Source organism: Macrotis lagotis, chromosome X (assembly GCF_037893015.1).
Source record: "Macrotis lagotis isolate mMagLag1 chromosome X, bilby.v1.9.chrom.fasta, whole genome shotgun sequence".
Lineage (NCBI taxonomy): Eukaryota > Metazoa > Chordata > Mammalia > Peramelemorphia > Peramelidae > Macrotis > Macrotis lagotis.
Window position 1 is genome coordinate 551984261 of NC_133666.1, and position 17913 is coordinate 552002173.

A 17913-nucleotide genomic window follows, 5' to 3' on the forward strand; every position below is an offset into this window, starting at 1 on the left:
GATTTCCCTTTTGTATCCTCAGACCCTAGCACAATACCTTCTAACAGGCACTATTTTGTATTTTCCTTTGTTCCATGAGTTGCTGTGATCAAAGAATACATTGCCAGTTAACCTACTAATGATAAATCTCTTTATATTTAGCTAGGCTGGTCCTCAGAAAGTAAACACAATTTTTTTCTATTCTGTAGGTAAGAACTTCCCAACATGGGAGAACCTACCAGAGCCTATGTTTCATTAACAGAGCATGCAAGAATTCACCAAGGGCCACTATGACACAATGAGGCATTAGAAGAGAACATTAGTAGAGACCTTGTACATGTTGTGTCATTTTTCCACTTATAATCCTTCTTTGTAACCCCATTTGTGGTTTTCTTGGCAAAGATACTGGAGTGATTTGTTATTTCCTTTTTCAACTCATTTGATAGATGAGGAAACTAAGGCAAACAGGGTTAAGTGACTTGTCCAGAGCCACACAGCTAGTAAATGTCAGAGATCAGATTTGAACTCAGGAAGATGAGTCTTCCTATTCACTGCATAGTTTTTTTTAATTCCTGTTTTATCATGAACTTAAAATCAACAAAATTGACCATACAAAGAACAGAAAAAGAAAATACAAATGAAAATGTGAACTGTTCACTTAAATACAGTTGGTATATATAGTTTGATGTGAAACTACATTTTCAAAATATTAAATTTAATGCAATGGAAGTAAAACTGTCCTTTGTGTTCCCTTCTGAACTCAGCTTCTACTATAAATAGTGAATTTTTAAAAAAATGTTTTCTTAACACTTTTTTCTTTCTTTTCTTCTTTTGCATCACTGTCATTACCCACCAGCTACCCAACCCAATAAAGCCCTTCCTGGTAACAATAATTAAATCAAGTCAAGGAAAACAAATCAGCACATTGGCTGTGTCTGCAAATTCATATCTCATTCTGCCCCCATAATCTATCATCTCTCCACTAAGAAATGGAGGCATATCTCATTATTTGTCATCTGACTAAAGTCATGTTGCCTCATAGTGCTGAGCAGAGCTCTGAAATCTCTCAAAGTAATTTTCTTTTATATTATTGTGGTCATCATGAAAACTGCCCTCCTGATTCTGCTCTCAGTATGGGTTTTCAAGTATATTAGAATTATAGGGTTTACAAACTGAAAGGAACCCTAGAGACCATATAGTCTGACCCCCTTATTTTACAGATGAGTAAATTGCCAATAATCTTCTGATTCATTGACTGCCCCAGACTTTTCCCAAACCACCTGACTCATTACTTTTCATTCCACATTTTTGACCTGTGGTGCCTTATCTTATTTTACGGTGAAATGACTGAGTGTACCAGGAATACACTATAACCAAGGATGAAAGTGAAAATTATTTGTTCTGAGAATTCAGATGGAAATGAAATCATTTGGACTTGATTGTGCCTGAATTGCTTTTCTGTGGAATTCCTAAAAGTTCCATCAGAGCCAGTAGTCAGGTCCCTTGATTGGTAGACTGGTGACTCTGAGGCCCCAGATACAGAGACTATATCTCTGGAGGAAACAGTTCAGAGCTGACTCAATAGAACTGAAGAATTACCATTGCTTGCCCCTAAGGGTATCCTTGGGGTAGTGGATAGATTTGTCATTCTGAGTTCAAATATGACCTTATGGACACTTAGTAGTCATGGAACTCTGGGCAAGTTACATAATCCTGTTTGCCTCAGTTTCCTCATCTGTAAATATAAACTGAAGGAAATGATAAAACTCAAGTGGGGTCACAAAGAGTCATATCTGACTTGAAAATGACCAGACAACAACAGTAAAATCTCATGTCTGGACTATTGCAATAAATTACTGGTTGGTCTTTCTTTATTCCACTCAAACTGCTGAAATATTCCTAAAGTACAGGCTTAACCAGATCTTACACACACACACACACACACACACACACACACACACACACACACACACACAGCTCCAATGACTCCCTATCACCTCCATTGTTGAATACAAAATCTTCTGTTTGACTTTCAAAGTCCTTCATAACCTGCTTTCATCCTGACCTTTCCAGTTTTCATATACTTTACACCACCATCTGCCATGCACCCTAAAATTCAGTGACGCTGCCCTTGTTTCTATTCCTGGAACTCCATACATCTTCACTGACTGTCCCCAGTCCTGGAATGTTCTCTCTCCTGACTTCCCTGGTTTCTTTCAAATTGCTTCTAAAATCTCATCTTTTAAGGGAAGCCTTTCATAATTTCCCCTTAATACCAGGATCTGTTGGTTATTTTCAATTAATTTTGACATAGCTTATTTGTACATAGTTGCTTGCATGTTGCTTCTTCAATAGACTGTGAGTTCCTCAAGAGCAGGGGCTATTGCTTTTCTTTGAATTACCCCACAATTAGCAGAATGCCTCTAGCACATAGTAGGAGTTTAATAAGTTTTGATTGACTTAAACTGACTTCAGCATTAAACGTTAGGACTGCCAGCTTTTAGCATTTCTAGAACAGCTGTAATTGCAGCTCACTGGAATCCTCAGAGACATTTTTGGACAACATTTGTGATATTTTTGTAAAGGTCCAGGGGCTGTGGAAAGTTCACATTGGTTCTTATGTACCCAGACTGAACAGAGAGCACATTTTCCCCAGAGTTTTTCTTGTTGCTTTTCAGATTTTGCTTAAACCAGACTTAAAAGATGGACCCAGATTTGAAGAGTACATAGTGTAAAGAGAAATGAAGTTGGTGTCATAGAAGCATAGGATCTAGTTGTAAAAGGAATCTAAAGTTGCACATGTAGAGCCTGTTAGATTGTTTTCTGTTGGAGATGGGGGAGGGGATGGAGGGATAGAGAAAAATGTAAAACTCAAAACCTTGCAAAAAAAATGATTGGTGAATACTACTGTTGCATGTTGTTAAAAAAACAAATAAATAAAAATACTAATTCTAAAAAATAAAAGCATTCTAAGGGATGGAGTCCAACCTCTTCATTTTATAGATGAATGAATTGATGTCCAGGAGCAGTCTCATCTTCTACTTTTGAATCCCTACACCAACTCAGTGACTTAGGCAATTTATTTTTAAACCAGACCCATGATGTCAGTAATATGGGATGCTTCTGGTCATGGAACTCCTTCCAATGCAGAAGAGTGCGATTTAGCTCAGCCTCTGGTCAGTTCTGCTTAGAGATGCCTGGGTCTTTGAGAGTTTAAGTGACATGCCTTGGGTCACAAAACCAAGCATTTGCTAGGGGCTGGTCTTGAACCTAGGTCTTCCTGACCTGACTTTGAGGTCATTTCTCTATCCACTACAGAATACTGTCTTTCATACAGTCATTTCTGCAGTACAATAATCAAAGACAGTACTAAAAGACTTGTGATGGAGAATGCCATCCATATTCAGAGAAGGAACTGTGAAGTTTAAATGCAGACCAAAGTTTACTATCTTCAGTTTTTTAAAAAAAGTTGCCCTGTGAATTATGCTGGCTTTTTCCCCCTTTTTTTTCTCCTCCATTTGGAAGTGATTCTTCTTTCACAACATAAATAATAAGGATCTATGTTTAGTATGTTTATAGATGTAGAGTCTATATTACATTGCTTTCTGTCAGTGGAGGGGTGAGGGAAGGGAGGGTGGGAGAGAAATATTTTTAAAAAATGATTGTTGAAAACTACCATTACATATAGTTGGGAAAATAAACAAACAAACAAATAAATAAATAAGAAGGGGGAAAAGATTTGAAATGTAATAGGAGCATAAGTTTTAGAGTTTGATGGGACCTCAGTAACAGTCTAATCCCTTCATTTTACATATCAGTAAATTGAAGCCTACTCCAGTTAAGAGACTTGCCCAGGCAAGGTAGCAAATGGTCAAATCAGGATTCAAACCCTGGTCCTCTGACTGTAAATCAAATTTTGTTTCTATAAAACACATTACACTCAAGGCTATGCTGACTCTCAATGTAAAGAACGTGAGTTCTTGCTGCTGGACTTAAGATTATCAATTTTCTTTTTAAAATTTTATTCTAGTATGTGTCTAACTTTCTCAGAACTTATTTTTTGCTAAGGTTTGGCATATTAAAAACAGAAGGAGAATGGGCTGCCTTTAAGAGATGATGACTTTTTCCTCACTGACTTCCTTTAAAGCAGAATGAATGAATTAGTGAGTGGTTTAAAAAGTATATATAAAGCATTTTTATGTGCAACATAAAGTACTAGAGATACAAATAGAAAGAAACCAGAAAAACCTCTTTTAACAGTTTAATAGGGAGAGACAAGACATGTAGGAGGTTTCAGTTGCTGGGTAAAGGGAAAGACCCAATGGTCCGTAGATTTCAAGATTTCAAGAGCAAGACAAATAGATGGCAAGGCATCTTCTTTCATGTCATTCCCACCAATGGAATTCTGATATTGAGCCATTTCACAGTGCCAAGAACTTGGATGATGAGGAATTTCTTTTCAGGATTGTGGCTGTTGAAGGGATTGGTGCTGCAGTGTCTAATTGTAAGCTCCTTGAGGGCAGGACTGTCTTTTATGCTTATTTGTGTCCCCATCACTTGAACTGGTTTGTTGCTCTTAGTAGATAATTAATAAATGGCTACTGATTCATAGTCATCACTTGTGTATATTCATAAACTGTATAACCATTTATCAGGGATATTGTGGAGGGAATTTCCATTCAGATATAGGTTATAAAAAGTAACCTTTGAGATCTCTTCTCAATTTGGAATTCTATGACCTGAACAATCTCTTCTGTTTATTAAGGTCTCTGGGAGGAAGAAATTTTCCATGTGCTAATCTAATGGTCTTTAAAAAATTTTAGGCAATTTTTTTTTTAAATTTGAAGGCAATGGGGTTAAGTGACTTGCCCAAGGTCACACAGCTAGGTTACTCAGGTCCTCTTGACTCCAGTGCTAGAGCTCTATCCACTTCGCCACCTAGCTGCCCCAACTAATCTAATGTTGAACTATATTAATGCTCAGAAAATATCATTTCAACTAATATATGCCTCAATTTATGCAATTCTTTTTTCACCCTAAATAGAAGATGGAATCCCAGAGCTAGAATGAACCCTTGGGATTATCCAGGCCAACACTTTCCCAAGCATACATCAGCCCCTTCAACAGCACCCCAAACTGATTATGTAACTCAGTTTACTAATCTGTCAAATGTGGATAATTCTGCCTTTCCTGCTCCTCTCACGTGGATTGTAATGAGGACCAAATAAGAAAAGAAATATGGAAGACAGACTCTCCATCTTGAGGTTTCCTTGTTATTGTTGTGGTTGTTGCCATGGGTCTCAGAAAGCTCAGTGTCCTGGGCTCCTGATTTGTGAAACCCACATTTAATGCATTCACCTGCCAGAATCACTTTTGCTAGAAGACACATTTCCTGTGTTGTCCCAGGTGCCTTGTCAAGACCTCCCTTTGTTGGGAGACTATTTTGTGGTAGAAGTCTCCTTTCTGAAGTCCTTGAATTTTGAGGCTAGCTCAGACTGAGCAAGTGAACACAAAGTCTAAGGCATGGTCCATTTTTGGCAAATCCACCCGGATGAAATGACATAATGGGTCTTTTCCATTTCTTATTTTTATGACTAGGCTCACTGTTTGATTTCTGGCTTCTTTTCTCTTCCTTGCAGCTGCAGTCCCTGGGATTCAGGCAAACACTTGGGATTCCTTTTCTCATACAATCCTAACTGGGCAAGGGGTCCTAAGTCTGAGGCTTTTGTTCTGAAGCTCTGTCTTTTGAGAAACTACTTTCCATACTTCTGGGCATCATGAGTCCCTTTTCCACAAGAAGAAAAAGAAAAACAATAGTAATAATGCCACCACCAACAACAATGAGCATAGCTAGCATTTTTCTAATGCATTAAAGATTTTAAAGTGCTTTATAAATATCTCATTTGGGGGGCATCTAGTTGGCACAGTGGATAGAGCACCAGCCCTTGAATCAGGAGATCCTGAGTTCAACTGTGACCTCAGAGACTTAATAACCATCTAGCTGTGTGACCTTGGACAAGTCACTTAACCCCATTGCCTCGCAAAAACCAAATAAATCAAATATACAAACAAACAAACAAACAAACGAATGAATGAATGAATAAATAAATAAATAAATAAATATCTCATTTGATTTTGCAACAACCCTGGGAGGTAAGCATAATTATTATCCCCATTTTACCATTAAAGAAACCAAGGAAGAGAAGTTAAGTGAATTACCCAGAAGTTCACAGCTAATTATTGTCTAAGAATGGATTTGAGCTCAGATCTTCCTGACTCTAGGCCCAAAACTTTTATTTACTATGCTACCTAGTTGTTTATTCTTATGGCGAAGAAAAAAATATGTGTTTTTTATTTTTTATATACTCATTTTAATAGGATTTTTTCCATTTACATGTAAAGACAAATTTTATAACAAACCACAAGAAAAGAACCTGTATGTCTTTATACAAACTAAAAATAGTTACATGTTTTGAAAACTATATCTGTATCAAGAATTTCCAGACATCCTGTCATTTTCCCTTTTTGTATGTGTGTGTTCATTCCAGGTAGTCTTTGAGAGGGGTTTCATGGCTAGACCTGAATAATTTTTACTGTCTACACCTGTTTCCTTGAGAATTGGGTAATATGGGATCTCTTCTGTATTTGGTTTTTTTTTGACATTATGTCATTTCTTCCCTCAAAATGCCTCTTGGATTGATTCCTTCCTCAGTAACACCCTAGTTGAAGCTCATAATTATCTCATATCTGAATTACTGAAAGGGCTTTCTAGGTCATGTCACCACACCCACTCTTTCTTCCCTCCAGTTTAACCTGCACACATTATTGCCAGACTAATCTTCCTAAGACATTGATTTTATCATATTGTTCCCATTTCTCCTCCAGGAAATTCCACAAGTACAGGAATGGGAGAGACATAATTAGAAAGCAGTTCATGTGAATAATACCTTATGGGTGAGAGTTAGTCAATGGCAAACTCAATATGAATTTGTATTATCATCTACATTTGAATGTTAGACTATATTATCCAAACAAGCAAGATGGTAGTTCTACTGTGCTTTGACCTGGTTGGACCACATATGGATTTAAAAGATCACAAATCTAGAAGTGTGTGGAATATGAGAGATATGTAGTCCTGATCTGTCTTTTTATATGTGAGAAAATTTGAGAGATGAAATGACTTTACCCAAGGACACATAGCTAGTAAATGATTGTAGAAATTTAATTAGAGCTCTGCCCATTGAACCTATAGAGTTCCATTCTAGGTGCCACCTTAAAGGAAGATCATTGACAAGCTGACAATTATCTAGAGAGGAAACTCAAAATCTTGTTATAGGAAAAGATTTCAGGGATCTTTAGTATAGAAAAAAAGAAAACTGGAGGTGGAGGAGGGCAGTGCTGGAAAGAACACCATGGAAGCTGCCTTCAAACATTTGAAAGACTTTGATGAAGCCCCAATTTGATCAACCACCAATTTCAATATTTCTGAGGTTGGGCAAAAATAACATACTAAGTGTTGGACATATCCTTTGGTAGACTAATGGGTGAAAATTGCAAAGAGAAAGATTCTGACCCAATGTCATGGTCCAGAAATTGTGTAATAGAAAACTGCCAACCAATGGGGATTTCAAAAAATGCAAGTGACTGCCTCAGGAGGTATAGGTTTCTTAACCAACAAATATTCATTAAGTGCTTGACACTGTGATAAATATAGGAAATCACACAAAAACTTGACTTGTAATTTCTGTGATACAGAGGATTCTTGCATAAAGAAACTCCCTCTACCAAAGCAGGTCAATGCCTTCTCTACAACTTCCAGGCTTACAAAATTCTCCAGAGCAATTGTTTCAAACTCATATAAAAATGGAGGTCACTAAACTGTACAATAGGATTCCTGCCTGTCACATATTGTCTTAGAAAATATATATATTATGTTTTTATTCTATTATATTTTGTGTAATTTGTTAAATATTTCTCAAATACATTTTAATCTAATTTGGTATCAATGGGAATGTTGTTGGTGCAAAATAGTTATTTGATACTGGTGCCTATACCATGGATATGATAACAACTGAGCTTTGAAGAAAGATTGTAGTTCCAAGAGGAGGAAATCCAAGAAAAAGCTACAAAGAGATAATAACACAACAACTATAATACTTTTTGGTGTTTATTGTTCAATAGTTTCAACTATTGTGTCCAACTTTTTGTGACCCTATTTGAAGTTTTCTTGGCAAAGATATGGGAGTAGTTTGCCTTTTGCTACTTCAGCTCATTTTACAGATGAAGAAATTAAGGCAACAGAATTAAATGACTTTTCTTCTTTCCTTCCTTGTCATGTCTGGGACCATATCTGAACTGGAGTCTTCCTGACTCCAAGACTGGTGCTCTGCCTACTGTGTCACATAACTGCTCCTCTAATAAGGGTTTCCTTGGGGGTTTTTTTTGTTTTTTGTTTTTTGTTTTCTAGGTTTTGCAAGGCAAATGGGGTTAAGTGGCTTCTCAAAGGCCACACAGCTCGGTAATTAGTAAATGTCTGAGGTCGGATTTGAACTCAGGTACTCCTGACTCCAAGGCCGGTGCTCTATACACTGCACCACCTAGCTGCCCCCACTGCATCACCTAGCCGCCTCAAGGGTTTCCTTGTTAATGGATTCTTAAATTCTAGTGTACAAAGTATTATTTTCTCTACTTCCCCTAGCTACTTTTACTGATATCTCATTTCCCAAGTTGCAGTGGGTTTGATTTTCTTATGAGATCTCTTGAAGAAATGAAACAGAAATAGATAATAAGTCATATTTCAGGTTCTTTGTGGAGATTTTTTTCAAAATGTTGGAAGGCAGATTAGGGGTCAGAAAAAGATTTGAACCCTAGCTTTGCTGGTCTGCATGACCAAAATTTGTGATTTCACACAAAAATAAGTGGCCTTTTAATTTGTTCATTCAGTATCCTTAAGTATACCACATCTCCTTGATAGCAAAGACATTATTCATAATAATACTTAAAGTATCACATGCCTGATGTGAGATATAACCAGGAGTTTATTGGAGTCAGCTGGTACCTGTTCTTGAGAGCTGGTTGCTAAATTTTCAATGAGAGTATTTATACCTTGGAAACCGGCAAACATTACATATCAAAAAGAGCAGCTAGATGGTGGGGTATTGGACCTAAATTTAAAAAGACATCTTCTGGAGTTCAAACCTCACCTTTTACTAGCTTTTTAAAACCCTGGGCAAGTCACTTAACTCTGTTTGCCTCATTTTCCTCATCTGTAAAATAAACCAGAGGGCGACTAGGTGGCGCAGTGGATAATGCACCAGCCCTGGAGTTAGGAGTACCTGGGTTCAAATCCGGTCTCAGACACTTAATAATGACCTAGCTGTGTGGCCTTGGACAAGCCACTTAACCTCATTTGCCTTGCAAAAAAAAACACTTAAAAAAAATAAGTGGGAGAAAGAAATGACAAATTAGGCCAGTATCTCTTTGTCAAGAAAACCCTAAATCAGGTCCCAGAGTCTGACATGATTGAAAAATGACTGAACATATCAAAACCTGATTTATTGTTATGATGATGGTCTAGACATAAGAAATTGATTTTTTGTGGAGCATGCTTTTTGTTTTCTTGGAGAGTCAGTTGTTAAACATTTAGAAGTATATGCCAGAAAAATCTGTTGATCACTGCAGATCCAAATTCTTCTATTGGATGACATTCTTTGGAAAATCTGATCCATAGGTCTTTCAGAACTTGATTGGGCTCCTTCCAGGATGATAGCTGAAGAGACCTTCACCAAAGCCCAGTCAGAGCTAATGTTCCATTTGGACAATTTTTGGGAATCCAAGACTGCCTTCATGCTATGATGAAATATTGAAAGGCTCCAATATGGAAATACTGAGAACATTAAAACATTTCTGACCTCATAATAATTTTTTACATTTCAATGTATCTTTAATATATAGAATTTTCCATAAGTAAAATGACTTTATTATTCCCACTTTAGAAATGATAGAAAAGAAGCTCAGAAAGGCTGAGAATTATTTAAGTTCAAAATGGTCAACTGACAACAGAGTTGGGATTATAATCTACATTCTGAGAGTGAACACCCAAGACTCCACCACCTGTTTGTGTAATACTTCCATAAAAAAAAAAAAAAAGCTTCAGCCTAACCTTGATGGGCAGCTGGGTGATCAGTAAATAGAACACCAGATCTGGAATCAGGAAGAGCTGAATTCAAATCTGGTCTCATATATTTACTAGCTACGTGATCCAGGGCAAGTCATTTAATCCTGTTTGACTTGTTTTCCTCATGAAAAATGAGCTAAAGAAGGAAATGGCAAATTTGCCAGTCTTCGTGGGGTTTAGAATTGAAAGGAATTTTTGAAGTTATCTAGCCCAATCCCAGTCCAATCCCCTCATTTTCTGAATGAGGAAACTTTGGTCAAGAGAAAGAAAATAATTTATACAAGGTAGTAAATGGAAGAGCTACGATTTGAATCCAGGACATCTGAATCTATATCCAGTGCTTTTTCTACTGTACCAGAAAGCCTCAGTCTCTGTGTCATTATTAAAAATATAGAATAATAATTGTCTTTCCACCATCCTCTAAATATTACTAGTCTCCCTAATTGCCAAAATACACAATCTTGTCTTTGCAAATCTGACCATCATACAATTTGACCACTAATTTAATTTTGATTTTTGATGCCATTATGGTACAAGGAACACTTTCTGTTGGACAGTATTTACCAAGATTTCATAGTGGCACAATCAGAGGCAGAACAATCAAGGTCTTCCATAGTGGAGGTGTCTGAGTTTCTGATGGCACTTTCCCACTTTAGGGAGTGGGGTAGAAATGGGGCTATGGCTGAGAAATCATTGTTCATTTGGGGACAGATTTTCAATGTGAATAAGTAAAGTTCAAGATTTAGTTGATAATGGAGCTAAAAGTATAGGAAAAGGTATGTGTGGGAAGGGGCGCAGAGGGGAGGGGGAGGGGTACTGAAGAAGTTGGATCTAATCCAAAATTAAAAACAAAATTCAAGGGAAAAGAGTAATAATTGTGGAAAAAGATTGTCTCTGAAGTTTGGGCTTCAGTAATTCAGTACCTCTGACTTCAAAAAGCTGCAGTATGAGCAGTGGCAACACTCCAATAAAATCATCTTGACAGATGGACTCTGGTGTGTTGGGGAGGGGTGAATACCCTAAGTATGTGAAGACTTCCCCTCCCCCTCAGTGGAATGGGGAGATGAGAACAATTTATTCCAATGACCATGAAGGCCATGAAGTCAGTTTTCTGACTTTTGTCTTGCCCATGGACTTCAATGATTCTGGAAGAGACTCTGGAAGGGAGTTGCTCTATGCAACTGTGCCTTACTTTAAATCCAACTCATAGGGGAGTCAGAACATTGCCCCATGATACTATTGGTCTTTTTCAAAAATGGAGTACTAACATCTAGTACCAGGTAATTAACCATGTGTTAAATTAGACAAAAAATTGTCCTAATTCATCACATTCGGTTGGCTTATATGAATATTTATGTTTTTCTGATCAGTTGGTCCATCCTTTACTTTAGTTTAGTTTTGTTTTTTGTTTTGGAAGTTTCTTTAGTTGGAGAGTTCTGCTGCTCCTGTCCTCCTTGTTCTCCATGACAAAGTTCATAATGGAGCTTCATGTTTGACTTCTTCCATTAGAATGTGAGCTCCTTGAAAACAGGGACCATGTTTTTGCCTTTGATCCCCCATTACTTAGCATGACACATAGAAAGTATTTAATATATTGCTTATTGATTGACACTGTACAAAATTGATATAATGTTATGAATTTTGAATAGATAGAGTAAGCAATGACACATTTTTAACAGATTAACATCTTGTCCCTAAAATATTTTTCCATGTCACCCTCTGGCTCATGACCTTCCATTTGGTCCCCATTGTCAGATAACATCATCTACACCTGTTCACTTGGAACCTAGGGTCTAGAAAGATCAATGAGTAGACTTCTGAAGACATAAATTTGTTTGAATCTTGGCTCTGTCACTTACTACATATGTGTAACCTCTCTATACTTCAGTATCTTCATCTATGAAATTTGGGAAATGATATTTGTATCACTTACTGAATAGAACCATTATAATAAACATATTTTTAAACTTCCAAGGATTATATAAGTCTGTAATAGTTATTCAATATGTCTCAATTTATATGTCTAACCTTATTTTCTACTAATTCCAAATCCAAACTCTCTGCTCCTATTAATTACTTTCCTCATTGTTCCCAGTATACTTTATATTAAATTAAGCCTTGAAGCCTTTTTTAAGTTGTTCATTACTGTTTCCCCTATGTTCCCCAGAATTTCCTTCCCTTCTCCCCCTCCACTGATCCAAACTCTACTTATCCTTCACATTTAATTCAAGCCCCACCTTCTCTAGCTCCCCCTTCCCTAGCTACCCATGATATCTGGATCTCTGCTACCCTTTATTACTTAAAGGCTTAAGATGTATATGTCTTAGATCTTCAACAAAATTTTAATTTTCTATAAGGCAGGAATCAGATCTTAGACTTTGAGTAGTGCTGAGCACAGAGGGGTTGATTATTATGGAATAAATGATTATTGTTGAATGAATGGATGAAGATTTTGCAGATCTGAAAAATGCTAACCACAGAGACCTCCAGCAAAGTAAGTAACAAAACTAGGAATATATGGTAAATTTGTTATTCAATTGTATTACAAAAAAAAAGTGGAATGGATTTTGTATTATTCTTATATAGATAGAGACAAAGGTCTAGGGAACTGGGAGGGAAAAAGTGGAGACTGTTCTAGAAAGCCAAAATGGAATTCACTAACTTTGCTGGAAGACCCTCAGTTAGGATCAAGGTAGAAACTGCTAGTGCTGGAGAAGGAAGGAAGGAAGGAAGGAAGGAAGGAAAGAAGGAAAGAAGGAAAGAAGGAAGGAGGGAGGGAGGGAAGGGAAATAAATAAAGAAAGAAAGAAAGAAAGAAAGAAAGAAAGAAAGAAAGAAAGAAAGAAAGAAAGAAAGAAAGCAAAGAGGAAAAGAAATCCCATTTATTTCATGTCACAGAAGAGAAGACTACCTTCTTGTTCCACCTGATCTGTGCCCTGGAGGACTTCAATGATATTATCTGGAGTCCCTAATGTTATTTTTATGTGTAGCTCAGAAAATTTGTGGTGTCAAGAGCATCTGAGTCTTCTAGACTGACAAATAAGTCATTACCAGGTTCACTTAACCTGAAATCAATTCTTATATTTTAGTTCATTTCTCTCTTTGTCTTTGAAGGCTTGGTCTGGCTACCTTTGTTCAGATTGTTTCTGTTGCTCCCTGTGGAGCTATCCTTATTTTTGTTTTTTAGTTTTTCTTTTTTTTGCAAGGTAATGGGGTTAAGTGGCTTGCCCAAGGCAACACAGCTAGGTAATTATTAAGTGTCTGAGGCTGGACTTGAACTCAGGTACTGCTGACTCCAAGGCCAGTGCTCTATTCACTGCGCCATCTAGCCGCCCCAATCCTTTTATTTCAAGAGCACTTCCCAGTTTGACAAACACTTGCATGGCATGCACTTAGGCAGAAAGTATTGTTTTCTTTATGTCTTTCCAATGCTGGTGATAATCAGAGCAGCTCACTTTTAGTGTCTTACTGTTTTAAATGCTTTATATGCTTGAAATGAGATAGAATGCAGTGGAAAGCATCCATCAAGCATTTACCTCATGCTATGTGCTGGGAATACAAACAGAAAAAAAAGAGCAAGTATCTTCTCTCAAACTCATATTCTAATTAAGAGAGATGACACTTAGAAGAGAGTCCAACTTCAGGACAGATGGAAAGACCCAGAGTGAATTATAAAACCTGATAGACCTTGGAAAACAATGGCAGGGCAAGAGAATCTGACCAAATAGTCTTGTAGGGAACCATGGATCTGAACTTTGGAATGGAGTTCTGGATATTACCTAAGGAAAAATCAGGGATAGGTAGGGGATAAAGAGACAGTGAATATATAGATGGGTCATCCATTACTTGGTGGAAACTAGGTAATGGGAATTAGTATTGAGGAAGAATTGGGTCCCTGAAGCAGATGACTTTAGGCTCTTTGACCTGCTTTAATATGTGTTGGATGGTGGTTGAAAAGGATAAGAGGAAGGTGACCATATTTTGATAGGAACCCCTCTTGCTTTGCCCTTGGGCTATTGCTTGTTTTCATATATCCTCCCGTCTGGTCCTTATGATAACCCTGTAATGTAGTTTATTTTGAGGGGGAAAGAAAAGAATTTTTGTGATTTTATTCATGCAGGGACCTCCTGATGAAAAAACTCTCATTCATTACTAATACAAATCAGTAAAATTGACCTTTTTGTTACTCAGTCACTTCAATGGTATCTAACTTTTTGTGACCCTTATTGGATTTCTCTTGGCAAAAATACTGAAGTTCTTTGTCATTTCCTTTTCCAGCACATTTTGTGACTGAGGAAACCGAGGCAAACAGGGCTGCATGAATTGTCCAGGGTCACACAGTCAATGTCAGAGTATTTAAACCCAGTTCTTTCTCACTCTGAAGTTAGTGGTATATTCACTATATCATGCTGCTTCTTAGGCAATAGTAATAATTGAAATGTATTTAGTACTTTAAAGTTCGCAAGATTCTTGATATTCTAGATTCACAACCTTGTGAAATGGGCACCAGGGGGACAATTATAACTATTTTATCAATGAAAAAGTGAAACTCAGAGATATAGCTAGTAAACAGAGTGAGGAGATGAATCCAGGTCTTCCTGATTGCAAATTCATCATGCTCTTTAATATATATTTATACTGCTTTTCTAGGAAGCACAAGTATATTGCCCTTCTCTTACAATTGAAGGGCTGGGAGCCAGATTGGAGAAATATTTTACCAAAAGTTACATAGTTACTAAGAATTCAATTCAGATCTTTTTATTCTAAATAAGGCTCCCAAAATTAAACTTTATTTTTTTAAGTTCAATATGATGTGTCAGTAAGAGGTAAGTTGATACTATATTAAAATATCAGTCAAGCTGGGCAAATACTGTCTTGGTTGTCAACTCTGAATCTAAGTCTAGGGCACCACATTTTGCCTCCTCCTCTTCTTGCTATGGTACCTCTTCTTGCTGGGTTTGATGACAGGCAAAGAGAAAGTTCTAGTTTCAACTTTCAACTTAAGTCATATATGTGACAAGCAAATTCCTTACCTTTATATTTGTTTCCTCATATGTACAAAGAGAAGGTTAGACTGAATGATTTCTAGATCTGAATCTATTATTTTACTCCATCAGTCAATCATACAATTTGATGTTTACCATTTCTTAGAAAATACTGATGAAACTGGATAGAAAACCAGGTGTGATGGATGGGCAGTCTCTATTCTAGATCCTGATGATGTTAGTAATGAATCCCATAAAGTATTCCCATGGATTTGAAGTTTTAATTTTTATTATTATATTTTGCATATTATAGAAATCTATAAATATGTTACATATACTATATGCATTATATTATGAAACAGCTAATCAAAAATAATTATGCAATGTACAATGTAAAAACCAATGTAATCACTGTTTTCAGCCCAATGGAAACCTGCAGTTCAACTAAAATATCATTGAACTTTCATATTTTTTTTGCATCCATCAGGACCTTGCTATATCTCATACTTTAGAGAGAGATCTAGATGAGATCTAGAGAGATCTAGAGAGATCTAATCTAGATTCTAGATCTAATTGCTATGTAGTCTCTCATTTTAGTCTGAACTTGACTCTTGATTGGTTTTTCTCTTAGTATGTCCATCTGTCAAAGATCTTCCTCATTCAATTATCTTAATTCCTGTTCCCCAATACATCACTTGCAAGTAAAGCACCACCCTCCTGATCTCAATGATCCTCTTTGAGAATGAAGGACCAGCAACGAAAAACATTAGTCTAGCCTTTAATTGTTGAAGGGGTGTTATCCCAGACAAGTAGAACTGGGAAAGACCTTAGTTTAAAAAGGCCAAGGTAGGGGCAGCTAGGTGGTGCAGTGGATAGAGCACTGGCCCTGGAGTCAGGAGGACCTGAGTTCAAATCCAGCCTCAGACATTTAATAATTACCTAGCTGTGTGATCTTGGGTGAATCACTTAACCTCATTGCCTTGCAACAAACAAAAAGGCCAAGGTCTCCCATTGGATTTAGGGTCTTCCTGACCTTTGTCTTGCCACCAGATGACTCTGGAGCTTAGCACAGCCCCTACCTCACTTAAATCCAGTTCACTTACAAGTAAGATATCAATCACCCTTCTGATGTCAATGATCTTCTTCAAGAACAAAAGAGGAAAAACAACCTACATAGGTTGTATTTACCCATTAGAATGTAAGCTCTTTAAGGGCAGAGACTGTCTTTTTTACCTCTTATATTCCCTAAAATATAATATATAACATATAAATATAATATATAAATATAAAATACAAATACAAATATAAATAAATAATATATAAATCTATAAATATAATAAATGCTATTTTCTATCTATCCTATCTTTATATATTTATATCTATCTATTTACCTATCAATCCCCATTAAATATAACAACATTGATTATACATCGTTCACTCCTGATCATCTGTGTTTTTCCTTTCTCCCAGAAAGCTCATGTGAAAACAAACAGGCAGACCTGGTCTTCATCATTGACAGCTCCCGAAGTGTCAGCCCCTATGATTTTGCAAAGGTGAAGGAATTCATTGTGACCATCTTGCAGTTCCTGGACATTGGCCCTGATGTCACCAGGGTGGGCCTGATCCAGTATGGCAGCACCGTCAAGAATGAGTTCTCGTTGAAGACTTTCAAGAGAAAATCTGAGGTGGAGAGAGCAGTCAAGAGAATGATGCATTTGGCCACGGGCACCATGACTGGATTGGCCATACAATATGCAGTGAACATTGCATTCTCTGAAGCTGAGGGGGCTAGGCCTCTTAGGGAAAATGTGCCCCGGATTATTATGATCGTAACAGATGGGAGACCACAAGACCCAGTGGCTGAGGTAGCAGCAAAGGCAAGGAATACAGGCATCTTGATTTTTGCCATTGGTGTGGGTCAGGTAGACTACAACACTCTGAAATCCATTGGAAGTGAGCCTCATGAAGACCACATTTTCCTGGTGGCCAACTTCAGTCAAATTGAGACTCTGACTTCAGTGTTCCAGAATAAACTATGTGGTAAGAAAAGTCTTTGATTCCTATAGTATGGGTTGTTGCCTTGCCTTCCCTTGCCTGAAGGTCAAGTTTATTTCAAGTGTATAGGGATTCATGAAATGTCCAAGAAAACTTCTGTTTTTAAACTAAAATGATTTTCCATGAATATTTATGGGAAACCCATCACCAGAGGCAGTGTTTCATAAATCCAATCCAAGAAGGGGAAAAAGGTCTATTCTGTTTTCTTTTTATTACAATAATACTCTTAATTAATAATAATAATAATAATAATAATAATAAACTGGCATTTATCTAGCATTTTAAAGTTTGTAAAGCATTTTATATTTGGTATCTGAATTGATTTTTAAAAATTACTTCCCTTTGGGGGCAGCTAGGTGGCACAGTGGATAGAGCACTGGCCTTGGAATCAGGAGTACCTGGGTTCAAATCTGACCTCAGATGCTTAAATAATTACCCAGCTGTGTGGCCTTGGGCAAGCCACTTAACCCCATTGCCTTGAAAAATCTAAAAAGAAAACCAAACCCAAAATTACTTCCCTTTGGCTAGGAAATCCATTTATCCAAGATGAATTTTATCTTTCTTAAAGATTCAATTCAAGCACTACCTATTACATAAAATGTTTCCTGATTTCCTAAACTTTTCATACCCTCTGTCCCAAATAGCATGGTATTTGACCAACTGCTGTATTCCTAACTAATTTGTATTTACTTGTTTTACATTTTTCTGTATGTATGTA

General features: G+C 37.0%; 1 protein-coding gene across 2 annotated transcripts in view; it reads left to right on the forward strand.

Moving 5' to 3' along the window:
* Positions 1 to 17913, forward strand: part of MATN2 (matrilin 2) — a 210364-nt gene that overhangs the window by 57867 nt on the left and 134584 nt on the right. For both annotated transcript variants that reach the window (XM_074200464.1, XM_074200463.1), the window contains exon 3: positions 16611 to 17180. In XM_074200464.1, the coding sequence (XP_074056565.1) occupies positions 16611 to 17180 (570 nt within the window). The remainder of the gene's footprint in view (positions 1 to 16610; positions 17181 to 17913) is intronic.